The sequence below is a fragment of the Ixodes scapularis genome, unplaced genomic scaffold (genome assembly GCF_016920785.2).
Source record: "Ixodes scapularis isolate PalLabHiFi unplaced genomic scaffold, ASM1692078v2 PGA_scaffold8__174_contigs__length_109621045, whole genome shotgun sequence".
NCBI classification, from domain to species: domain Eukaryota; kingdom Metazoa; phylum Arthropoda; class Arachnida; order Ixodida; family Ixodidae; genus Ixodes; species Ixodes scapularis.
The window spans coordinates 62,209,193-62,229,345 of NW_024609883.1; the positions used below are offsets into that span (position 1 = coordinate 62,209,193).

General features: G+C 43.4%; 1 protein-coding gene across 1 annotated transcript in view; it reads left to right on the top strand.

Moving 5' to 3' along the window:
* Positions 1 to 12,360, top strand: part of LOC120840279 (multidrug resistance-associated protein 1-like) — a 39,608-nt gene extending 27,248 nt beyond the window's left edge. The window contains exon 9 of the mRNA XM_042287007.1: positions 11,930 to 12,360. Within this exon, the coding sequence (XP_042142941.1) occupies positions 11,930 to 12,118 (189 nt within the window). The 3' untranslated portion in view covers positions 12,119 to 12,360. The remainder of the gene's footprint in view (positions 1 to 11,929) is intronic.
* The last annotated feature ends 7,793 nt before the right edge of the window (positions 12,361 to 20,153 follow it).

The window sequence follows — 20,153 nt, forward strand, 5'->3', positions numbered from 1 at the left end:
TCACGCTTTGACGGTGTTTCATCACCTCCTGTTGTCAGTTTTTTGGAGCTGGCCTCCGCACAGCAGGAAGACTCCGAGCTGCAGAAGTTACGAGTATCCTCTACATTTCTGCAGCACCAATTCGTCAAACTGCCACTCGACAACTGCAAGCTTGTCTGCTACGTGTCAACAGGTACGTCTGACCATACATAGCCCAGCGGTTTCGACAAGGTATATCTTCCACTCCATTCATGATCTTAGTCATCCGAGCATTCGGCAGCGCAACACCTCGTTACGGCCCGATACATCTGCCTCGAAGTAACGCTAACGTCCGTCGATGGACCAAAACATGCAGCAGATGTCAACGCCCCAAAGTACTTCGACACACGAAGACACTGCTGCAGGCATTTCGACCTCCAGATGCCAGATTTGATGACGTCCACATTGGTATTGTTGAACCTCTACCATCGTGAAGCGGTTTTCGATACGTTTTCACATGTGTGAACAGGTTCACGCGATGGCCGAAAACTGTTCCACTCACATAACTGTGAAGGCAATCTCCCACGCCTTCCCATTTACGTGTTTCGCACGGTTTGGCTGTCTGCCCGCCATCACGACCGACCGCGGCCGACTGTTTCAATGCCAAGCTGCCTCGCCAAGATCTTAAGTGTACCCACTTAGACACCACTGCGTACCACCCCCCAGCCAATGGAATGGTTGAACGGCGCCTGCATAGCAACCTCAAAACAGGACTGATGACGAAAGAACATCGTGATCATTGGGTTAGCCACCTTCCTCTCGTCCTCCTTGGAGTCCGTTCAACCTTCAAAGCAGGCATCGCTGGAACCTCAGCCGAGCTGGTCTGCGGCACTACGCTGAGGTTACCTAAATAATTTCTCACACAAGTACCATTTGAATATCCTGACATCCAGTCCTATCTTCAAGACAAGAGAAACTGATTTTCCTCCCTGCCACGAGTGCCACACAGACAGCAGACTCCACGGCAGGTCTTCATTAGCGACTACCTCCAGAGCTGCATACAAGTATTCGTGCAAAAAAACTGTACGAGCACACCTCACGCCACCTTACAACGGATCAGTGTTGTACACGCTCTTCAAAAAAAGGAACGAAAGCTCGTTCCTCGTTCCTTCTGATTCTTGATATGCGTTCCCCTTACAAGTTATATCTGTGAAAAAGAAACTCGTTCCCGTTACAGTTAAAATAATGGGAGTGTATCGTTACATATACGTTACATTTGTATTTTGCTAATTAGCATATTTAGTTAAATCAAGCAGAGTTTTTTTTTTAAAATCTATCCCATTAGTAGTCAACATACGAGTTTGTACGTCGTCATGGAAGGGCTAAAGGGGAAGAATACAAGCGGAAGCAGGGTTTCGTTTGTTGATATATTCAAGTAAAAAAAAAAACTCAGCTTTTAACCATATTCATGTTTGTAGTGGACGATTCAGGCGAGCCGAATGTACCACCCAACGTTGTACGAGCGTTTTACAACAACCTCACACGTTTCAATTGAACAAAGTTCCTTGCTGGAACTTAACAACAGTTGCTTCTCGAGGTTGCTGTCCGCAAGACGAGTAAGTGGAGGAGAACGTAGACCTTTTGGAAGGTCAGTCTTAAAAACTGCAATACTTCTTTGTAAGGTTGGCTTTGTTGTTCATTTTGAAGGTGGGGGACAAGAGAAGAAATAAAGTTTTTTTTTTGTATTTTTTAAGTGACCAATGTTCGGTATAAAAGGGTGGGTTCGATGTCTGGCAATCTGCGATCTCGTTGTAACTCTAGGTCTCGTTATAGACGTTCACAAGTGGCTGTAGTCGGTTTTAGATTTATGGTTGTATGAGGGATTCGTGGAACCAAAGAAAGTAGCTGAGTTTGAAACAACCTCTTCCTTTGTAATTTTCCTACGACTAAGCCTTGCTTTTCGTACCGCAGTTTCGGGAACTCAAAAAAGAATCAATGTCCACCAGCTCTCCTGCACCCAAAACTGTTAGCAAACGAGGACCTCACAAAATAATCCATAAGATTAGTAGCCAAAAAGGTAACGAGATCGTGCACTTTGTACTTTAAAAATTTCCCTGTTCGAAATAAAATAAAAATTACCCCACTGGACGAAGAAAAAAGGAACGCCGTTACTCTTTCCGTTCCAGTAAAAATGTAACGCGTTCTCGTTCCAGTTCCAGTGATGCAAAAAAAAAACGGCGGCGTTCCTTTGTTCCTTCTAAAAGGAACGCGTTCCAGGAACGCCGTTCCTTGGAACGCCGTTCCCTACAACACTGCAACGGACCGTATGTAGTTCTTTCTCGAACTGAAAAAAAAAACCCAAAAAAACATCATGGTCAACAATAACGGACGTCACGATGTGGTCACGCTTAACCGCGTAAAACCTCGTATCCATAGCTTCCTCTCTGACAAATCCTGTCGCTTTCCCGCTTCAACTGTCCAGAACAAATACTCAATTTGCCAACACCCATGAGCAACCTGATTTAAAAAAGATCGTTACGAAGAGTGCAAACCCAACTTTTGCTCCGCGCAACTAGGGGGGAGGGGGGAGGGGGAGGAGGGGGGGGGAGAAACTATAGTGACACAGATGCGCTAGGCTCGCAATGCTGGTTATCACGAACGCCGGCCACTGCCAGCGCTCGTGGCTTTGGAGCCGGAGCATACCCTCCTGGCAGACAGACCGTCACGTGACGCGGCCGCCGAAAGCGAAAAGGCGGAGCGGCGTAACCAGAGTCATGTACCGGGCTCCCCGCTGCGGCGAGACGCCCAAAACACACCTGCCCCGAGCGATGAAATGTTCGCTCGTGCTTCTCGCGTTCCTCGGGCTACCGCTTTTTTTTTTCGTCGGGATTGAAAACCATGTTTCGGGTCCACGTCGCTGCAAACAATGCGCTGACTACATGCTCCCCGAGAAATGCTCTGTGCTATACCAGATCCCCATGCTCCAACTCTGCGACCGGGCACTGTATGGCTCCGTCATCAAACTGCCAAGCTTTGTGAGTACAGAGGGAACTATTGCCAGAGAAATAAAAAAAAAGGAACATGTTGACAAAAGCCAAAGCTCTGGTCCGGACGGCAGCATTACTCCTCCGCGTTTACAGGACACCGCCGACAGCGTTTATCTTTGCCAGTTTTACTTCTTATTGGTGTGAATAGCTATATCGGAATATAGTTGACAATTCTGGCCTATTTTAGTGTTTATAAATAAAATTATATTAAAAATGACTGCAGGTGGCGATTATTGGCGATCAGCAACTATTTTTATTTGACTGGTTTGAAATGGCTAAACATAGCTATTCGTGGCTAGTATTGAACATTTCAAACTATTTCTTTGTTCAGGAATTGGAATGACTACCAATAACTATTATTGACTATTACCATATATTTTTTTCCAAACTGGCTTTAAATGGCCACCCATCGCGGTTTGTGAGTTTAATTAATTTTACACTATTTCGGATCTTGTGAAAGGGTTTTGCTTTAAGTGGCTATTATTGGCTTGAGCAATATTGGCTCTTGTGATATATTAACAAATTCGGACTAGATTGGTTCAGACTGGCTATTAGTGACAAATATTGATCATGTCCTATTCATATCGTTTTGAATTTATTAAAAGGGGATATCATTGGCCTTTGACCACTGTTCCTCGCCCGAATGCCTTGAAGTGAGTATATGTGGGTAATCTTGACTACTGCTGAGAATTTATGTGATTGGTTTGCTTATAGATTGGTGTTCAACTAGCTGTGATCGGCCATAAGCATTTATTCTTAACCTCAGTGTCTTGAATTGGCTATAAAAGCAATTAATGCATATTAGCCGCAAAGTTTCCTTGTCCCACACGTATGGCCGAGAATAACTTAAAGTGATATTGTTGGCTATGAGCATCTATTATAAAATAAATCAGCTTAAAGTTTTACATTATGACTATAATAATAATAATAATAATAATAATAATAATAATAATAAAAATAATAATTTTATTCCACGTGTATTAAATGACACAATACAAATACGGGTCTGTCCAAGCCACAGGTGGCTTGTGGGACAGAACCCGGCAAGTCGAAACGGCGAAAGTATACAAAGAATTAGGTCAACTCAAGTAAGATCAAAACTATGCTGAAATTAAATAAAAGCAGATCAACAAAGGGTGCTACAAGCTTAAATTAGTTAGCGCTTTTTTTCAGTTTTCGCTTTGTTGTGCTCTCAAAGAAGCGATCTGGCAATTTATTGAAAATGGAGGGCACGTAATACGAGCGAACTCTTTTCCCGTAGCGCGTAGTAGACCGGGGGGTAATAAAACGGGCCGTGTGACGAAGACTCCTGCTGGCAACAAAGGGCCGTTTAAAATCATCACTCCAATAGTGACGCAGAACCACGCTTTTTAGAAACAAGGAAGAGAATATCGGCATACGTAAAAACTTGAACGTGTTCATGTCCGTAAAAAAATCAAAATGATAGCTAACGCTCTTTACGAAGCCCCCCCAAATACGATCGATTTTTATTTGCCACGACACTGCACACTTTACGAACAATGTAATACCATACTGCAGTATACTGTAACCAAGGGCATGCGCAATAGACGTCCTGACTGAAAGCGACATAAACACTTTCTGGTTGTACAGCAAACAGCTAACGCTCCGCAGTTTTCCGCAAACGTGAGCCAAATGGGAATTCCATGACGTATGTGAATCAAATGACACTCCTGAACACTTCACATTATCGAAATATTCGAGTGGAGAACAAACACAATTCGAGCAGCTTGATTTATGTAACAAAAGTGGTACATTAAGGGCCACATTCTTTAATGAATTTCTGAAACAAACCAGTTTTGTTTTTCATGCATTGACCGAAATCAAATTTTCATCAAACCAATTCATTATCCGCAATGCATCATGCCTCAGCAAATGAACGGCGCTCTCATATTTGAGATGACGAGATACAAGTAACGTGTCGTCCGCGTATCGAATAATACTGCAACTAGACACTGCTGCTGAAAGGTCATTGACGTATAGATTAAAAAGCACAGGTGACAAAACGGATTCGTGTGGAACCCCGGCTTTTATTAGTACGCGTGCACTTTTGAAAGTGCCAACGGACACGATTTGGGATCGACCTAGAAGAAAACTTTAAAGAATTGCCAAGAAAGACCCGCGGAAGCCAAAATTATATAGTTTGCAGGGAAGCAACTTATGGCTGACAGAGTCGAATACTTTTGACACGTCCAGAAAAAGAACACAGGAAAATGGATTGTTCTCAAAAGGATCATAAATAAGATCAGTGAAATACTCAAGCAACGGCTGGGTGCCTCTGCCAGCAACAAAACCATACAGGCTGCGCGACAAAAGACCAGAGCTATCAAGGCAGCGACTCATCACGGTGAATGTGTGCTTTTCTAACACCTCAGCAATACGTAGCAAGATGGAGATAGGACGGTAACATTCGTAGCTATGTGGTGTGCCCCCTTAAAAAGGGGTTTAACAAGTGTAGCTTTCAGATTAGGTGGAATAGTACCGGACGGTAAAAACCCATTTATCATGGCGAAAAGGACCTCTTTGACAGCGTCGAAATTTCGAACTAGATCGCCAACCCGGACATTATCAACACCGGGCGTCTTATCTCGCTTTATACCGAAGAAAATAGTGCGTAATGTATAGATGTCAAGAGGAGGAAAAAAAGCAGAAGCAGATGATTTGTAATTGGAGCTTGTACCAGGTGACGTAATACTACTGTTCCTGGCGACCCCGGATGACGCCGCAAAAAGCTTGTTAAAATGATTGACAGTTGACTGCAAGTTGGTGCCAAAGTACCTTTGAAGTGACTCAAAAATTAGTTGCCGAGCTTCGCGGCTTTTGATAGTGTCGATTAACTGCCACGTATCTCGCGAATCAGCCCTGGTATCATAGAATTTCTTCTGAAAGTGGCGCCGTTTAGTGGAGCGTATAATTGCATTTACGTGGTTTCTTGCGCATCTAAATTCAGCCCTTAACTCCAGGTTCCTAGGTGCTCGACGAGACCGCAGCGACAATGCCTCTTTCGTCTTAATTCCTGGCATAATTTCCGTACAAAACCAGGGTTTATCCGATCTTTTCCTACACATTACTCCCTCTTTTGCAGCAACGTGAAAGTATCGCCAAATTTCAACAGAGACCGGATATAAGGTTTTGTCTTCCTGAGAGCGAAGAAAACTTCCCAGTCAAAAGCAGCTCCCAGTGGTTGTTGTTTGCGGGTTTTATGGCGCAAGAGCTACGATGGCCATACTACGCCAAACTAGATCAGAGCGTCAAATTTGACCACGTCCGCGATAGTCACACGGGTGCACTCGCTCCTGCTAACATACTGTATCACGCCCTGATTTTGCAAATTACATCCAATAAAGTAATGATCCAAAAGCTTTTGGTTAATGACCGCAGATTTTATCAGAATATCGGCCGCTCTAATATTTATTTGGTCACTAAGGAAACTACCAGAGATCCAAACAAAAGTTCCTGCCTTGTTTGGAGACTAATTGTATTTTCGATTCCATGCTCCGACAAGAGTGTAAGATAATCGCAGACAATGAACTTGTTAGATTTTTGCGTAGCAATGTTCATATCGCCGACTAAGCAGAGTTGCCCCTCAGACCGCAGCTGTCCTAAAGTACCTTCAGTTCGGCTAAAAAAATAGAAACATTTTCCGAGGGTGGCCTGTACACTGCTAATAGGAATAAAGGAAACTCGGGATGGTGATATTTTTATTTCTAAGGCTTCGGCATGCTGAAAAGATATACTAGTTCGCTGGGAGCCATTTATCTCTAATATAAGTTACGATGCCTCCCCCTCTACTATTATCGCGCGTGCGGAAAAAATGCCCTGTAGCCATCTAACGTGAACTGATTAGACTGAAAAGAAGAGGTGACGATTTTGGTGAGAACAAAAATATGATCTGACGGTTTCAAACTGTTTACAGATATTTGGAACTCGTCCCATTGCTTTCGCAAGCTTCTAATATTCACATGAATCAACATTAAAGAGTTTTCAGATATAGGCCCCAAAACCCGATTCAACGAACTGCAATCTGGGATTGAAAAGCAGATTGACATGAATCACACCAGCGTATCTCGATGGCGTACTACACTTATACGCATGGCTGGTGATCCCTCGACTTTTCTCGCAAATATTTTAGCATTTTTCAGCCATACAAACTGAAACCCGCGCTCTTTGCGCTTCGATCTAGCCATTCAAAATAGCTCTCTGTTCGCCGCGGTAAGGTTGTTTTTGAAGAACAACTTCAGCGGGTTATTTGATTGGCTCAATTTCTTCAGGTTGATGCGTGCCGCCATCCAGACACTTTTTAGACTAGCTGTAGCGAAACTAATGAGGACCGTTGAAGAAGAGTCTTTCTTTCTCGGCAGGCGATGAATTGCGAGGATGTCTGATGACTGGAGGGGAGGAAGACTGAGCTTCACAGAAAGATCTTTCATGACGCTCATCAAATCTTCTTCATGGGCCATGCACCTCCATATTGCACCGGCGGCTATACTGCTAGGAGCCATTAAATTCCTGTTTTAGGCGCTCAATTTCCCGAGACTGATCCACCACCGTGTCCCTAACCGCACCTACTTATTTTTGTAGATCTTTGACAGATTCCTCGTTTGTCAAGGTAAAATCCAGCACTGAATCACACTTCGTGCTAAAAGAGTCAAAGGTCGACTGAAGTTCGCAGATCGTGGTGCGTAGTTCTGCGACAACAGGTTACCAGGGCTAGCAACTGATCAACTTTTTCTGGAAGTGGCAATTCACTCGCGGCCATATATGTGCGCGTGGTTGCTGAGCGCGTGCTGTCGGCGAGCTTCCACAGTTCTTTTGCAACGTGCATTCGACACCATCAATATTGTCGGTCTTAGCAGGCTATTAATGTAAGCTCGTTCAGAGCGTGCGCCCTGAACATCGCCCTCAAATATGGGGTCCACTGAATGCCCCCTATAGTGTCTCGACACTAGTTTTTAGCGAGGGGAGCTCATTAAGTGCGGCGATATTCGTAGCCACCTGGCGATTGATACTAGCACCACCAGCATCTGCCGCACTAGCACTAGCAGCACTAGCGCCGTTGACCTGCTTCTGCCGGTTCCCGACAGCCTGAGTGATGTCATCCACTAGAGCGACATCGCCCGCCCTTGAACGGGATCGAAGCTCACCGGTACAGCACGTAGGACATTTCTAGCTTTCTCTTCTGGAAGCGCCCATCACAGAAAACGTGCTATCGGCAACCCCGGAGCAGGGCCTGTCGAGGTGGTAACCATTTCGTCAGGTTACACATGTCACGAACCTCCCCTTAGATAGTAAAGGCTGAGCACGTTTCATGCAATTCATATGAATCTTAAAAGGACATTGCCTAAGCGCACACAAATGTCGGCAGGGATAAATGAGATACAGTGAACACTGTGCAGTCAGCGGCAATAGAAGAAAAAGAAAAGGCTGACGGAGCAACTCTTCTCTCACCTGTTCAAAACGAAGAGGTTAGTGCCACACACAGTTTTCGCCGCCGACTGCAAGGGATGGACGCTGGGGGGATCCTTATATAACCCCCGATGAAGTTATGGCCACTCAGCTGGAGCCACTCGGTTGTCCTTGTTGTCGTCAGCCGCAGCGTCACAATCGTCCGCCCTTTGCCTCGTCACAGTTCAATACGTGACGAATGCAGTTATCGATACGCCGACCATGATGCTCGTACCAGGCGCTTGAAGAGGGTCGATGTGCTCTACAAAACGCAGTGGTTAGTGCCAGATAGAGTTTTCGCCGCCGACTGCCATTCACAATACCGGCTACCAATGCTGACCAATACCCATTGATAGCCATTTGAAACTACTATTGCACGAATTAGATGCTAGTAGCAAACAAACAGCCATCTTAAAGTCATTATCATTTGTAAAAACAAAAGTATCATATATTTATTAACAATATTCACCAATAGCTATATGCTGTCATTTCGAACCGATTTAATTGGAAATATATGCTCATAGCCAATATAGCCACTTGAAGCTATTGTGATGCATGAACAATGAAATAGCACGTGTTTGTCAAGTATTCCCACCAGTAGCTAATGGTAGACATATGAAGCCAATCTAGGTCAAAAAGAGATGCTAACAGCCAATGATAGCCATATCATCTATTTCGAGTTTCTAAACACAGAAATGGCTTATAATTATTAATACTTGCCCCTAATAGCCATTTGTTACTATTTTAAGCCAATCTAATAACAAATTATGAGTATAGCCGATAATAGTCATCGAATCTATTCTCAACCCTAAAAACTGAAATTAAATAGAATTGTCAGTTGTACTCACTAATGGCCATTTGCTAGTCATTTTATACCAATCTGGCCAAAAGTAGATGCTAGTAGCCAACAATAGCTACATAATGTCATTCCAGTTCGTATAAACACAAAAATAGCCCATAACTATCAACAGTAATTCAAAATAGCCATTTGTAGCCATCTGAAGCCAATCTAATAAAAAATAAAAGGCTTATAGGCAATAATAGCCGTTTGAAGGCATTCTCAGGTATAAACACTGAAATAGCACATAATTGTCAATTATAATCACTAATTGCTTTTGCTAGCGATTTAAAGCCAACCTGGTCAGAAACAGATGCTAATACCCAGCCATAGCCACTTGAAGCCATTCCGCCATCCCAGTTCATAAAGAAAAAGTAGATAATAATTTTCCGAACGTGTTATTAATTGCCATTTGTAGCCGTATCAAGCAGATATACTTACAAAAAGTTGATGCTTATAGCCAATAATAGTCAATCGAAGCCAGACTTATTCGCAAACACCGAACTAGCATATAATTGCCAATTATCTTATCAATGTCCAATGACAGACATTTCACGTCAGTCTTCCTAAAGAAGGGTGGGGGGCATCGGTGGCCTAGTGGGGTAGCGCACACCAGCTCGGAGCACGAGGAGCGAAAGCTCCCGCTGCAGAACCTCAGAATCCTGGGCTCAATCCCCATCACTGCCCGTTTCGATCTGAATGAGCATCGTACCGGCGTACGTTCGTGCATCACTACTGCGTGGTCCATGTTAAAAACTCCAGGCGTGCGGTTGTATTGTACTGCCGAAATTGCTCATCTACAGCGAGTGACTCGTCGCAACTTTGAAAACGCTGACCAACTATAAGGTGTATAAATATCCACACAACCCCAATTATTCCTTAAGAAGAGGCTGACACCAAACAAAAGAAACTTTAAAAACACTAAAATTTTTTTTAACAGTTTGGTTGGGACACGCGTGTCGAAAAATAAACCTTACGCGAAAACAAATTTTGTAGAGCAATATTGACAGCGAGAAATTTATTTGAAATTCTGCGCGCAAAGTCCATGACGTCACAGTATAGTCATTCGCTCGACGAAATATTAATTTGCTCTTTCCGCCTCAACGTGAAGGCGAAGCCGATTCACCACTCCTCCACGCGCCCGAAATGCCGAGAGAAAACTCGTAGAAAGGAGGTGACTACAGACTAAATCGCGTCTCGCACCGTCAATATTGCGCTAAGAAAAACATTTTTTTTTTCTCGTAAAATTAATTCTTTGACACGCGTGTCCCAACCAGACTTTTTAAAACATTTTTTTTTTATTTTCAGGGTCCCTTTAGAGCCATTTATGTATGTGAACAAAAACAAAAATCACATAATTACCAATATCATTCACTTGTATCAATTACAGCCATTTCAAGTCGATCTCATCAAGATTCTATGCTCATTGCCAAACACTGTCAATTAAAGTCAATCACATCTTCTAATACATGTCTCGGTAGATATAATACATATAAGTCGCGAAGCTCGAAAATGTAATTAATTATTTTGGTTGTAGACGATCGCTATGCAAATCCTAACACCTCTAACAGCACACTGCATTTCGATATGAAAAGGCCAAGACGTCCAATATCACGAGCTTATGCGCCATCAAATAAAGAAATATTTTATAGATTATCGAATTCTCTACTGAGTCAGACCCACTTGCTATATTTCCGGTGAATATGATTAGTTGGCCACTCCCTGATGCCAGGGTAGCTTTCTACTTCCGTATCGCATTTCAGTCAAGTTTCCCATACATTAGTTTCCAAGATATTTGAAATTACTCTGGAGCCGACGTCCATTTAAGCCTAATATTTTTCAACACATGGACTGATATTGGGGCGCGCCTGTAGACTATCTTAGAATGAAAAAAAAAAGATTTCTAAAAAAAAAGATAAAACATCTATTATCTTTCTTGCTCACAGGTGTTTTCTCTGGTGTAAATCCCACAAGCGGTCCCCATGTCAGTCATTGTTTTGACATTATTAGGCTTATGTGAACGTAGGCTCTTGTCGAAATTGTGTCTTTCTCAACTATATTCTGATCCAGGTAACGCCAAGTTTTCAAACATTAGCGTTATACCTCCATCCGCTAGCGAAATATTCTCACCCGCTTTGAGCAATTTGCAGTGCATGGGTTATTTGCACAAGCCTAAAAACCCGGTTATTTTTTCTCACAAAATCCATCTAGATTTCTGCTGAACTCTGAAGGTGGCTGCGCTTATCGAGGGTTGCGGAGAACAATGAGAATCTAGATAAATGGTGAGGGTCACTTGCTCGTTGGCGCCAGTCAGCGACGTTCATCCGGTTCACCATTCGGAAACAGATAATTATTTTCCGTGTTTGGGAGTTTTTGGAACCACAGGAGCAAATGTTTTCATGACTGCGATGACTCAAGCTTGAGAAAAGTTGCGGAAGCCTGCAAACTCTTCCCAAGATCGGCCCCATTCACGTCGTCGACAGACGTCACCCCGTTGCCGTCGATTTCGCTTCGTATTCTTTTATAAGTTGTGTACAAGCATTTGCTTCTGTTGATGCTTTTGTTAACGTAGTGATTTTGTTTTTTACTTTGCATTTAATTTTCTAATATATTTTTTCTTCAGACCCGGATCCTTGTGAGCAACCAGGGCAACCTGTTGAAGCACATGAGTATGTTGATGTTAATGGAAAATAACACCGGGAGCGTCTACCACAGCCTCGAAGAACTGCTTCAAGACGCACGTGCTCCTAAGACACTGAGCATCGGGATTGCGGATGAAGGGCAGAGGGAACCCGCCAAGTCCGAGTATTGACATTTTTATACCTATGGCTCACCGTAAATGACAGAAATAACTTGAGTAACCGCAGTCGAGCAAGAAAGGAACTACGAGAAAGCGTGAGCTTAACCAACATGACCTAGAATAGTCAAAACCTGTGATCTAGAAGTTTAACATCATCCCAGGGAGATCGAGCAAAAATAGATTGAACACGAGTTCTGCGGAGGCTTTGGTCTCGCCCTCGAGTCCAGTCCATGCATCAAAGGACACTTGGCGTTGTGATAGGATCCATTCTTTGAGTTGGCGCCAGCCGACTGTGATGTCGTTCCATGGGGAAAGAGAAGGATATTCACGGGCCTTGATTCCTCTAGGTGGCGTTCGCTTAGGCTGCAACTCCTTGCTGAGGGAAGGTAATACGAAGTTTCATGAAGAGTAAATTTCAAAGCAATTAAAACAGAAACCCGAAGAAGGATAACGATGATTATAAGCAATGATTGGGAAACAAATCTCGAAGTTTGAGTAAATCAATGACAGAATGAATAAAATCATTCATCATTAATTGGTTCGTTACTTGCAGCTCTAGGAGGCCAACGTTCCTTGGAGGGCGGCAGGTGTCATTGTTCTCGGTGTCGACGTTCATGAGTGTTTTTTCATGCCGGCATGCTTTGTAGTGGAGGGTTCTGAAGGTTCTGTATGCTTGCAAAGTCAATGAAGCTCAGTTTTTACATGTTACTAAAGGAATTCAACTACAATTACAATTTTTTGTCGTTAAAAAGTATAGAATTTTTTTATTGGATTAGTTGAAAAAGAAGCAATATATCATTTTTTGAAAAGTAACCGTTTCTTTCCATGTTACTTCAGATTTTTAAAACGGTCTCTCATTCTGCTAGATTGAAAACTTTGTTTTTTACATTTAATTTATTCATTTTTTTATCTATCCCTTTTGTCAAAACGCCATTTTGTCGAAGGCGAGGTTCGAAGAGTCCTTAGTTGCCGACTTGTGGAAACACTTCGCGCCTTTACAAACGGGAGGGGAAGACTTTGTATGAACTAAGGTGCCATAGATAAGCCGCTGGGTAGAGATGCGATATTTCCGGAGGTTAACCTAAGTCTCAGTTGTTAAATGGAAAAAGCAGGATGTAGCTACCCTGCCTGAAGGACCGTTCACATTTCTTTGAGTCACGCCCACGCAACTTTACAAAAAAAAAATCAAATTGTTAATTCCAAAAAATTATGCATACTTTTGGTATGCCGACCACTCATATTAAAATTGACAAAATGATAGTGTTTTTCTGATAACCTAGATTTGAAAGGTAGCAGCTATGTTTTGATATCACCTGGTTTTCCATTCCTTTTGAGACAACAGTGTGTAGAGGTGCTGGATTTGAATTTAAATTTCCAAGAAGGAAGGGGACGACGTTTTTGGTGGTTTATACAGGTTGTGTATAAGTCTCGGCAGCTGGAACAGCAAGAATTCGGTGAAACACATAGGCAATGTGGTGTCTCCTGTGTATATGAAAAACATTTCCACTGTAGCCCTGGCCACAAATTATTGCCACTTAATACCAAATTAATTCCGGCGAAATAACAATATTTTTTTTTGTTCTGGCTTTTAGCGGTGGAGCAGCGCTATCAACGCAAGATGAATCGAACGGAAGGCTTACGCAGTTGGAGTCATTAACATCTTCTAAGGTACCCCCTGTTTGTCTTAAACCAGGTTACGTGTTAATGTTTACACGAAATAGTTCACAGAACGCAAGAAAATTTGCACCTGCTGCATAGATATTTCAATGTCATTGAGACCGAATGCAGTTAAGTGTACAAAAAGTAAAGGATGCCGAATGGAACATGGAGGTTGCGGTACGGCAGATCACCGGGTTTAACAAGACTTGTAATTGGGGCACTGACATCTTTAAAAAAATACTTCACGTGGCTTATAATGTGTACGCTTTGTAATTGGTTATTCGGCATACTTATAAAGAAAAAAACTTGGAAGACTATAAGCTTCGCGTTTAAGAGTGGAACGCGATAGCGTTTTCAGGCCCCGTTTGCATCACCTTCTACTTCATCGTGCAAGCGCAAGCGCACCTTGCGTGGCCCAGTCAGTAGCATTCCTAGCTTCGCCACCGAAGGGTCGTGGGTTAAAATCCCGCGTAACATTCTTCAAATATTTTAAGGCAATTGAATTACTTAATAAAGTGAGATCATTTAAGGCATGCGGCGAAATTTAATTCCAATTACATGTCATGTTTTCATCGCTTGCATTCCACTCGTGGCGTCACGATTCACGTGAGCGTTGTGGGATGTTTGAAATTCCCGCGCTGGTTTATGTAACTGTGACGTCATAATCCTATTGATCAATCAATTTTCCCACCGACTCCGGCATTTCTGGCAGACGAGGCCTTTAACGACATCGTGATAAAATACGCCAATCTGACTGGCGGCGGAGTGAATATAAGATGATTGGGACTCGCAACGCCTTCCCATTTTTAAGTTGTGAATTACTTTAGTTAAGGATTGACAGCTAAGAAATATGTATGGCGAACAGAGGAGTACACGAAGAAGATCGTGTCTACTTCTATGTGTTCATCTCAGTTTGCGCAAACAATTAAGTTTCCTCAACCTGACCGTGTTAAAAGTTGTGTCTGCTATTCCCGTGGTTAGTAGACAATTTAGCTAGTGCAGTATGACCGCGCATCTGATCTCTTAAACCGGTTTTAATATTTAAGGTTTTTTTTTTCTTTTTTGAAGATTTTGATAAGTGCCTCCGGTTCAGTGTCGTTTTAGCCTTTGCTTTCGGATCACTTTAAAAGCGTTATCTGTCTTTCGTTATACGAGTGTGATAAAAAAAAAGTTCCGCGACTGATTTTGTAGGTTAAAAAGAAAATACAGCTCAGTGATACGCGCGCAGCACTCGAAGGAAGGCACCTGCGTGTCTTGGTCTACCAAAGGGCGTCGCTCTGTGAACTTTTGGAGCTGCAAATTGCAAACTTCCCATAGACTGCAAAAAAAAACGAGAGCGAGAACCACTTTTACGTCACACTCGGCATATCTGAAACAGAGACCTCTGACATTATTTAAAATGCTTATGTCAAAAAGCACTGAGTTGTGCAGGGTATTTTGAGCGGCTCTCGTGCCTCAAGGATGGAAGAACGTCACTGAGGTCAAGGAGAGGTCGAATAATCTCGCCTTCGTCTTCGATCTTCGTATTCAGGCGATGTTCTGCCGTTCTTGAAGCGCTTGCGCCACTTAAAGCATTTCGTAAAATTCACTGCTTTTTGACACAATCGTGCTTAATCTTTACAAAGATCTATGTTCTATATTTACCGAGTTTGACGCAGTATTAATGTTGATTCGCGCTCTGGCTTGCAGTCTATTGTGAAATCGTCATTGTGCCGTGCACTTGGTCACAAAAACCCAGGTAGCGCAGCTCCAAATGTACACAGAGCGACGCACTTTGGTATATCAGGACACGAACGTTCCTTCCCTCGACTGCAGCGTGCTCATCACTGTGCAGCCCTCTCTTCTTACGTATGTTTGCGTCAATTAGGCATCGGTTAGAGCAAAGAGTGGCACCACCCGAAGAAGAGCAGTAAAGACCCGACCCTACTGAAAAACAGCAGATTCGCTTATACGGTTGATATATTACGCTATCATTTGCATACAAAGCAAAATCTTAAAACAAATAATATTTTTTGTGGACTAAACTTTTAAGTGGTATATCTTCCACATCATTTACCCCTGTTATACAGATTCAACATTTTATCAGGTTATATGTGCCCCATCCATTATGTTTAGATGTTAATAAATAAAAATGGCTAAAGACAGTTCTAAAAATCGTAATTTATATGTAGGTTCCGTGTTTTTGGATAAATCCGCCAAAAACAATAAAGGACACCTGCCGGTAGAACTTTGGCCCATTTAGATTTATCTAATAAACTCTTAATTGTAATGTGAATGCCCCCCCCCCCCCCGCCTTCACACAACAACAAAGCACAATATTTTGCAATTAAGTTTTTTTCTGCACACAAATCTAATGATCCCGGGAATATGCCGCCTTCATCATTCCTATCGTGGACCATTGTCAAAAGGGCTCTCACCGCTTATCTCCTCAAGGTTCATTCAGGGGAACAGGTCAATGTACTTTCGGGTTATGACAAAAGCGACTGCTTTGGTTTGCAGTTTGAACCATACTATTTGTGCTTTAAGAGAAAGGATGAGGTTGTGTTTTTGTAACATTAAGAGCTATGGACCGTAGAGGTTGCATAAAATGAGGAAGAGGAGCAGTTAAAACTTCTCTAATACATACTTTACCACTCCCACTCACGCGGCCGCGTGTGGATTCATGGAATATGGTGGGATGAATAAGTGTTTCCCAGCGACTACGTCCAGGAGTTTATTAATTTCAGGTATCGACGTTTGTCGATGCAACAATTGTGTGCAACTGTTCTTCGGGGGTCAAATTAGTACGGCCAAAGGCAATGGCACCAACCGGAGAAATAATAATTAAAACAAGCGTGTTTTCTTTTATTTTTTGTCCAGAATACGTTTACTCCAGGATATATATATATATATACCGGGTGTTTCTGCGAAGACTTTCAAAAATCCTAAAAATTAAAGCGTCAAAAAAAGAAAAAGCTTTCTTCGGGAACAAACTACCAGCCACGGCGGACGTCAGGAATTGCCAAAAACATAGTAATTAGCCAACTAATTAATTAAAATTTGTTAATTAACTTTTTAATTAGTGGAAATACACATATGATTCTAATTAGAAAGTTGCTGAGCGTTATCGAAAACTACTAAATCAATCATTTTCAAAAAGACTTTCGGCGCGTGAGAAGCGTAGTATTGTACTAAATTTACCACTCGTGGAGCAGGTACAAGGCTGGGGCTAGATAAGAGTCGGAAAAATCGCGCGGGCGTCTTATCGCAACCGCTAGCTTTGTACCTGCTCAAAGAGCGGTAACTTTAGTGCACTACTACGCTTCTCACGCGCTCAAAGTCTTTCTGAAAACGACTGATTTAGTGGTTTTCAATAACGCTCAGCAACTTTCTAATTGGAACCATATGTCTATTTCCCCTAATTAAAAAGTTAATTAACAAATTTTAATTAATTAGCTGGCTAATTAGTATGTTTTTTGCAATCTCTGACGTCCGCCGTGGCTGGTAGTTTGTTCCCGAAGATAGTTTCTTATTTTTTCAAACGCCCTAATTTTTAGGATTTCTGAAAGTCTTCGCAAAAACACCCGGTATATATATATTGCAATAGAAAACACCGCGAAATTAAACTTTGAATTTCGAATAACTTGGCATCAAACAAAGCTAAACTCCGATAAACCCCGAATTTTCCGTAAAGAACAAACTGCGACGAAAAAAGTATTCGAATTTGACGAAACATAAACTTCTAAAACAAGGAACTTTATTTATGTGCCATCTTATCTTTAACATATTGTGGACAACCATGGCTAAACATGCTACGTGACGTGACCTTCTTCGTTGGAAAAATAACTATACTATGGTATATGGTTCTTTAATATGATATTTTGAGATATCACTCGTGGGGTTAATATGTATTTGTATTAATGTAGTAGTCATAAGCTATCAGTGCCGTCTTGTTCTCTCTCCCTGTGTTTTAGGCGCTTCCCAACCACCACGGAATTTAGCCAAGCATTGGCCATTGGCTGGCGATGGTCTTTTGGCCAATGGCCAACGAGTGGTCATGCATCGGCAAATGCTTGGGCGATGGCTGATGGCCAGTGGCCATTGGGCGGTGACCAGAAAAACGTCAGTCATCAGCCAATTGCTGGCCACTGTTTGGCCACTGGCCATTTGCCAGATTTGGCCAATGATTGGCCAAATCTGTAGTGCTTGGGTAATTGTTCCTTAGTCACATGACACAAGCGTCAGTTGCGAAATAAATAAGTGACTTCCGTCTTTCAGGGATCATGGGAGGTCACGCGGGCCCTTCTCAGGTTTTCCGGTGTGTTCATGCCTGCGGCGCTGGTATTTTTCGCCGCCAGCGCTGTAGCGCTCGCCTGGCAGCAAGTTTGGATCAAAGAGTGGACCGATGCCAACTCTCCGGACAACATCAATGACCCCTATGACCCGAGCTGGGTCAGGGGCCTGGCGGGACTCTGCGCGGGTGACGGTGCGTTGCCATTCCTTCAACTATGCGTCAACAAATTGTTTGAATGCAAAAGTTTCCCACGGTGGCTGCAAGCAGTACGCACGCGCCGGAGCCCGTATATTTTAAGTCAAAGCACAGGTGCGTTCCTGCATCCGCAATCAGTGTAAACGTCATGATGCGGCATCGCATACAGCCCTAGCTAAACATGCGTTGTCAATAGCTGATTGATTTTACCGAATAAATGATGAAGAATTTAGCCAGAATGTTAGCAGTAGACGTCCACGCTCCCTGGGGGTATGGGAAAGGGAAAAGGGAACGCAGTGCTCAGAGATCCGGATCAAATTATTGCAATTTTAATGCATGAGAGGATGGAGATGATGCTGGAATTGTCATCCACCAAAGTGGATTGGTAGGTCGTCTTTTCTTAGCGCGAACTCAATTGTCGCACGCTAAGTAGTTTATAAACTCCCAAAATACGCGGCATTTTTGCCCCTTAGAACGCAACCAAACTCAGCGACCGACTCCTTTCTTTAGAAACTTCAGTAAAAGGGGAGTGTAATGGTGTCTGGTTCCAATTTGGGGGCGACGCAGGCGTTGCGCGATGGTAATTTTCAGTTTTCTATTATTCTTAAAACAGAAAAAACGAATTTGCGCAAAAAAAAAAAGGCTACATCAAAATCCGTGTTAGTGCCTCCTTAAGACCGACTACCAGTTCACGCTTTCCACTTCCCTCTCGCTTCCTCCTCTCCCCCCTTCTACCCTGTCCACCGTTGCCTGTTTCCTCCTCCCCATGGTGAGGAGGATCTTCTGCCTCGCAGAATCTCGAGTCTGGTCGTCGGCCTTTAAGAACGGTGGCGCGGTGATGCACCGGTGAAGACCGTTATCGACGCTTCGTATATAGACGTTTGTAACCAGGGCGTCCCGATTTGTGCCCATCCGTGAAAGCTCATACAGCATGTGCTTGAACATACCTCTGGCAGGCCTGCAATAGTTCGTGCTTGCTCACACGAGGAGGAACATTGCGACAACTGTATGAGGTGTTTGCAATCGTCTATTCGCTGGCTCTCCCTAGGGCGAATTGAAAAGTTGTGGCGCCGGTGTGCAAATAGCTCTAACCACATCCCACTCTGAACTAAACAGCGAGTTTCGCAGTATGATGGTTCGGAATGTGCGTTGCTAAAAGAACCGTGGAGGCTCGCCGTCAGCACGCGCTCAGCAGCCGCGCAAACAGATATGCCCCTCCACCTAATACACCTCCCAGAATTTGCTCGTGACACATGTGACACTATTCTCGCTTCATTTTTTTTCCTCAAGACTAATGTAATTTATTAAAAGACCTTGGAAGAAGCGAGGTGAAATATTTCAGACTAGAATCCTCTCAGCCAGGGATAGATTCGGCGCCACTTTTTCTGAACTTATCAACCTAGAATTCCAGCCACCTTTCAAAAAATGAAAGCCGTTTACAACTCCCTGTAACACCGAATTAGAGCGCAGCTCTTGAGGAGGAGGAGGGAAGGGTACTGGGGGGGTGAAGTGACCTGGGGGGGTCACGTGACCTTGGCGGGTCACGTGACGATGCCGATGATGTCATCAGTGACGTCACTGATGACGTCATCAGTGACGATGACGATGCGGACTCCGATGACGTCATCAGCGATGATGACGATGACGATGCGGATGTCGGTGACGTCATCAGTGACGTCACTGATGACGTCATCTGTGATGATGACGATGACGATGCGGATGCCCCACCCCGAAGTCACGTGACACCCCCAGGTCACGTGACCACCCCAGGGTCACGTGACCCCGCCGAGGTCACGTGACCTCCCCGATGACGTCATCGTCACTGATGACGTCACCGGCATCCGCATCGTCATCGTCATCATCGCGGATGACGTCATCAGTGACGTCACTGATGACCTCACCGGCATCCGCATCGTCATC